General features: G+C 34.8%; 1 protein-coding gene across 2 annotated transcripts in view; it reads right to left on the bottom strand.

The window, feature by feature from the left end:
- UACA (uveal autoantigen with coiled-coil domains and ankyrin repeats) overlaps positions 1 to 3,172 on the bottom strand; it is a 49,768-nt gene extending 46,596 nt beyond the window's left edge. The window contains exons 1-2 of one of the 2 annotated variants that reach the window (XM_008588149.1): positions 2,746 to 3,172; positions 143 to 276 (exon numbers count right to left, since the gene is read on the bottom strand). In XM_008588149.1, coding sequence (XP_008586371.1) covers positions 143 to 276; positions 2,746 to 2,784 — 173 coding nt within the window. In that variant the 5' untranslated portion in view covers positions 2,785 to 3,172. The remainder of the gene's footprint in view (positions 1 to 142; positions 277 to 2,745) is intronic. The other variant, XM_008588150.1, reaches the window with a different exon arrangement.
- Between the last annotated feature and the right edge of the window lie 3,374 nt (positions 3,173 to 6,546).

Genomic DNA, 6,546 nt, shown 5'->3' with positions numbered 1-6,546 from the left:
TTGTTTGAAAGATTTTATAGTGCAGGTTTTGGTAAAGTTTTTTTAATAAAAAGTTGATAACCACAATGCACAAATTTCATTTGAATCCCAAGGTTCTACCCCAATTCCCTTCAGACATGCTCTTATCATCAGTAATACTTACGCAGATCTGCCTTCCACATCTAGTTTGACGGGACTGACCCCCTTTTTAGCAAGGATTGAGGACACTTTTTCTACATCCCCCCTTTCTGCTGCTTTCATCAGTCGGTCATCATATTTGTTCCAATCTGCTGCATGCTACAAAAAGAAAAGAAAACATAACATACTATATTAGTAAGATTTTCTAAAAAAGGAAGGAAAAAAGAGAAAGCAGTACTGCACATCACTTATTTTTCAATTACATCCCAAATTTTCTTCTCCTTGCTGTGCTAAATTCACTAGAAGAGCAGAGTTATAAGCCTTCCCCAAACACATGATATACAACAAATATATTATACGATTTTTTTTTTTTTTTTTTTTTTGTCTTTTCTCGTGACCGGTAAGGGAATTTATAAGCCTTCCCCAAACACATGATATACAACAAATATATTATACGATTTTTTTTTTTTTTTGTCTTTTCTCGTGACCGGTAAGGGAATCGCAACCCTTGGCTTGGTGTTGTCCGCACCGCGCTCAGCCAGTGAGCGCACCGGCCATTCCTATATAGGATCCGAACCCGCGGCCTTGGTGCTATCAGCACCGCACTCTCCCGAGTGCGCCACGGGGCCAGCCCTATATTATACGATATTTTTAAGAAAAAGAATGTTTTTCATATTCTCCGCCCGTTCCCTTTGCCTTCAGGGAAAAGAAACGAAAGTAATAGTTGTGGAACACCTACCCTGTGCCATGCATGAACATTTCAAACAACGCTAGTAAACTAAAATTATCATCTCCATTTAACAGATGGCAAGATTCAAGGCTCTGGGGGCATTAAATGGCTTAAGTGGCCAAGACCAACCATGACTTCTATAGTTCCAAAATCGGTGTGCTTTTCCTATCTCCTAACTCACACTTTCAAATTTGGCTCTGCTCACGCATCTCCCAGAACCCTTCGATGCAATGGAATTCAGTATACACTTTAAGAAACTATTCGTCCCCACCCTTTATTTAACAGGTACTGCTGGAAATATATTTTGGGAGGCAAATTATGTACACACACATATATACATATTTAATAGAGAAAGCAATCCACTATGCTTATATGTTAGAATAAAAAGAAACTTCTACATAGGAAAAAAAAAAACTAAAAAAACGATTCTAAAGTATTAACTACTTCAAATCCTAAAATAACAGGATTACAGGTGACTTTTAGTTCTGCTCTTTTATATTCAACATGTATTGCTTTTGTTAAAAAACAATTAATTTTAACAAAAACTTGTGTACATGTATTTAAAAGGAAAAGATCAAAGGCAGTTTCTTTAAATAGGAGAACGTATCACATAACATACATTTTAATTGTATCAAGGTTATCTTTAGCTTTGATTGCAGGAAATATATTCAAGACATTCTGAAGCCAATAACTTGGATCTTTTCTCAGGAAGCAGAAATGTCAGCGCACAGAACTAAAGTACACGTTAATTAAACAGGTAAGATTTTAACCCTTTAAAATATGATACCAACTTACTGCTAAATTTTGTGCTAAATCAGTATTATTTCTAGAACAAAAAAAGATCTACATATTTTTCATTTAAATTACAAAGTGAATCATATGCCCACAAATACCACAACAAACCTCTGGGGAAAAAAACTGAATCGCTTGCATATTCTCTAAATGTTTTCTCAATGTGATTATTTTATATCTACTATCCCCTCCAAACCAAAAAAGATTTTAAAAAGTCATCACCAATTTTCTAATAAGCAACCCACTGATTAAAAATGAATATGGAAATTGAATGTGGAAAAAAGATAAATATATTACATTTTTAACTCACTCCTGAAATTTAATATTTTAATGGAACCTAGTTCAACTACCTATACAAACTTCAGAATTATCTCTAAATTAATTAAATTTGGTGATGAATGCACTTCCTAACTTCAAAAGCTTAAACTGCCAACTATGAGTAGAGAATAGCCCTACTTATTGCCTCAAAAACTAAACTACATTTTAGGCATCACTTTTGTTTAGCTTTAAAACAAAACAAACAAACAAAAAACAGTTTACTGACTCTAATTCGGGGAGTGGTAGTAGATGTAGGTTTAAGAAACATTGTGTTTTCAAATGCCTAAGGAATTAAGTCATGTTTAGCTCACAAATACTCGCTCTAAATTATTAGTTTATATAAATTAAAACAATCTCAACTTTGTTTCCAAGTAAACTTGCTGGTAAAGAAAGAAGCTATTGAAATAACTAAAATGTTGTAAAAATCCAAAAGTAGTAGAAATCCAAAAGTAAGGCTTCTTAAAAGACAACTAAATGTGATTAAAATCTCATATTAGCATATAATTTTCAATTCTACTCCACTAAGCACCGCTTTCAGTTCTGGTCCAATGTCAGTTAACAGTAACACTTCTCAATTATTAAGATTCTATCATGTGCTTTTTAAAACCCTAAAAAGAAATAAGAACCTTTGTTTTCTATCACTGACCCCAATCTGTTAATCAAGTAAATCAGGAAGAAATAATAATACAAAGAAACAAAAATTAATAAAACAGTAGTACATTTTAAAAGAACACAGTTCAGAAAGCCTAACAGAATCTTTTGTTCTACTGTACTACTAGAATACCTACTCTGTTATCCGGAGCACAAGAAAACCAACAGTTCATCATAGACACGATTTAGTCTCTTGTGGCTAACAGCAAACTACTTTGCATTAAGTTACAAATCTCTGTAGCTCACAAAGCAAGTCCTCAGACAAACTCCTAACAAGTGACTCAGTCCCTCACATGCTGTGCTACACTTAGCTTGGGTCTCTAACGATATTTTCGTCATCTTCGGGATCCTTCTTCGCCTTCATAATGCTCGAAAATTATCTTCCCTGCTGCGCAGCACTTGATTAAGAGCAGCCCCAAGTCAGGTACTGTAACTCCTCCTATTTCTTATCCTTCAGGAGCTGTCTTTCAAAGTTGTCCCTTTCAGGGACCCCACTGGACAACTTGAACAGCAATCTGCATCCTGCTGCCTCAACATTGCAACACACATGCCACAGTGGATGATAAAACTGTCCACATCCAAATTTTCCAGTAAACAGTGTGCAGTCTGTCTCCCATTGGTCAGGTTCTATTTTAGATTCCATAGGACTTAACAGCTGAGTGATAGAAAGGAGCAGCTAAGAATATATTGTAAATGCATGCTTTTCCTCTGAGTAATAAATTTCAGGTCTACTGGGGAAAATGACAAAAACATATTGTAAAATGTGCTTATGTATCAAAACAACTTGTGTGGCACAATGAAAACATTGTTAAGAGTCAAATTTGGTTATCCCACAAAACAATATTTAAAACCAGTTTCACTTTCAGGATGATCTAACATGAATAGCCTTGACAAACAGAACACAAAATTCTATTTTAAGCAAATGTGTCACACTTTAACTTAAGGAAACACACAAACACACGCACCCAGTAACACTTTCAAATTTTCTTCCTTTTATTTCATATCCCTATCAGTCTCATTCTGCATACAACCAGGTTTCAGCTTACAACGGCTGCCAGTCTGTCTCCTAGCATGTTAAATGAGAAGAGCCAGAGGCACTGCCAAGACATTAAATATAATACATCATGATAAATAGTTTTCAACAAATTTAAATTTAACTCAGTACTCTTAATTTCCAAGTTTAGCACCCTGCCTGATATGACAAGTAAATATTTTATCAGTGGAAAGTCAAATTATCTGGATTCAGTGCATTAAAAAAAAAACAATGAACAAATTAAATGCTAAAGGAGGCAAATACATTAAACACTGGGCTACACTATAAATAAAACTACATTTAGGGACAAAGGAGACAACTTCTCCACATTCTCCGTGATATCCATACTTGTACAACATTCCATACATAACCAAGGCCAGTACACTCACAAGCTCAGAGTGTTTTTTACCATGTTCTAATTACCACAATAGCATGAAAATAATTTACACTTCCTCCAAAAAGACACATTCAAGAAAACTGCTTCATGGAAATGCAAAGCATTCCAAATACAAGTGTTTATAGGAAGGAGGTAACTGCTATACATCATGCTGTCAGTTAAAAATTCAGTTATGAACTTCAACAAGAAATCCATTTCCTACTATTTAAATGTAAAACATAAGGCCCATATACTAATTATAAAATATATAAGATCACACACCATAATGTATTATTTTTGGAACAATGTTTTTTCCCCAAACCACATGTAATAACACAATGGAGACTCCACCCAGTCTATCTCACCCTTCTTCAGAGGAAATCTGTGATAGAACTCAGGCCCTGTCCTTTGGTTAACAAAGCAAGCACATTCTTTCTAGAAATAGGACAGCAAAGGCAAAGGAAATAAAAAAGAAGGGAAAACTTGTAACGAGTAACGAATGCCATATAAGGAGCTGTCTATGCTCAGGAGATGGGATTTATGTGTCCTAGCGTACTATGGATGTCCTGAGCTGCCACCTCCCCAGCCTCTCTGGCTTAATCTCCTGCTCCTATTCTCACACCCTTCTATTTCCCAAGAGCCCTAACTAAATTCCTGCCTTTGGGTTCCCCTGTGCTGTAAAAGTTTCTTCCCTCCCCTTCATTCAGATTCTTCTCAAATATCATGTCCTCAGAGAGGGCTCCTCTGTATGTAAACAGCCCCTCCAACCCACCACTCTTTACCCTCGTACAGTTTTACTTTTCTTCAGAGTGCTTATCAGTATCTGCCATCACATCATATATCACATATATGTTATATGTATGATACCATATATTTATTGTCTATCAGCAGCCCCTCTAATTTGACTAGATATCTAAGATCTCTACTATGTCTGATTTGAAATTATAAAACTAAATTTTAAATCAGTAATTTAGTAGTCACCAGATTCTTACCTATGTTAAGGACCAAAATCCAACTCTGCTTCATGAATCCTCTTTTCTCTTGAACTAAATTGTTAATCAGGCCAGATCTGGAATACACATTTACTAGTGACATTGTTTCTCTCAATAAACGGTCCACATTCAGAAAATAAATATCTATTGACCTGAGATGACTGCAGGAAGCCATGAGTGGCTCAGTTGATTATAACTGAGCAAACCCTACTCCTTATAAAAGATCCTTCTTGAAACTTATCTCCTATACATTTACAACTCAAGTCTTTCCTCACCACTCTATGAATCCCACTGAACTCCTCAGAAAGCACTGTAAATAATGGTTGACAAATATGTTTTGGAGTCAGGCAAACCTGGGTTCAGACTCCAGCCCTGCTACTTACCTGCTGTGTACAAGTGGGAGAATTTATTTATACTTTCTAAGCTTCAGTTCCCTACAAAGCAAGGACAATAGAGAACTTATCTATATAAAATCAAATAGCTAATGCATATGACAGATCTCAGCACTGTGTTTGGCAGATATTAATGTCCCAAAATGGTAGACATTGGTGACTATTCCTAGTCAGAGACACTAATCAAAAGGAAATTCTTTAAAAAATTAACAAAGTAGTAAAAGAATTTCAAGCATTTATTCTGCCTTTCCTATGTTAACTGTAACTCAGAGTAACCAAATAGTTAATGTAGGTAAGTTTGTCTTTATAAAGGCATTACAACTAATAAAAAAAAAAAATAGAATTTCGCCATTTTGCAATCCCTACTCAATGGATCTAGGCAATGATCCTCAGTAGCTGCTAACATCACAAAAAGATAATCAAACCTTAAGTACCTCCTGATGGTCATAAATTCCACCACCCATGATGCAGTCTAAGCAAACATTTAAAAATAAAAACCCAACCAAACCTCTAGGGCTAACAATTTACAAGAAATACAGGGGACTAAGGAACATAATAAATTATGTCAGAAGGATTTCATCACAGGATGCAATCAGAAAGATCCAACATAGAGGAAACTATGGTTTCTTAAACAAAATATAGCAAGAAAAAAAGACAGAAGTGAAACTATAGATTAAAAGTGACTTCAGAAACATATCAACCAATCACAAGACACGGAACTTAAGTACACTGATTAAACAAACTACATCTTTAATAAAAACAATTGGGGAAATGTGACTATTGACTGGAAATTTGATGATATTAAAGAAATACAGTAAATTGAGGATTTTGGTGTAATGTTATAATTATTTTTAAAACTCTATGTTATAAAAATACATAATGAAATATTTTTAGATAAAACAATGCCTGGTATTTGCTTCAAAAATAATCAAAACAATCAGGTGGCAAATGGAATTCAACAGCACATTTGAAAGATTATTCATCATGACCAAATTAAACTTATTCCTAGAATGCAAGGATGGTTCAAGATATGAAAGTTAATCAGTGTAATACACCACACTAACAGGACAGAAATCACATGATCATCTCAATTGATGTAGAAAAAGCAAGATTTGACATCCTTTCCTGATAAAACACTCAATGCA

Source organism: Galeopterus variegatus, unplaced genomic scaffold, assembly GCF_000696425.1.
Source record: "Galeopterus variegatus unplaced genomic scaffold, G_variegatus-3.0.2 Scaffold4686, whole genome shotgun sequence".
Classification (NCBI taxonomy): Eukaryota; Metazoa; Chordata; class Mammalia; order Dermoptera; family Cynocephalidae; genus Galeopterus; species Galeopterus variegatus.
This window is presented reverse-complemented; position numbering and strand designations above follow the sequence as displayed.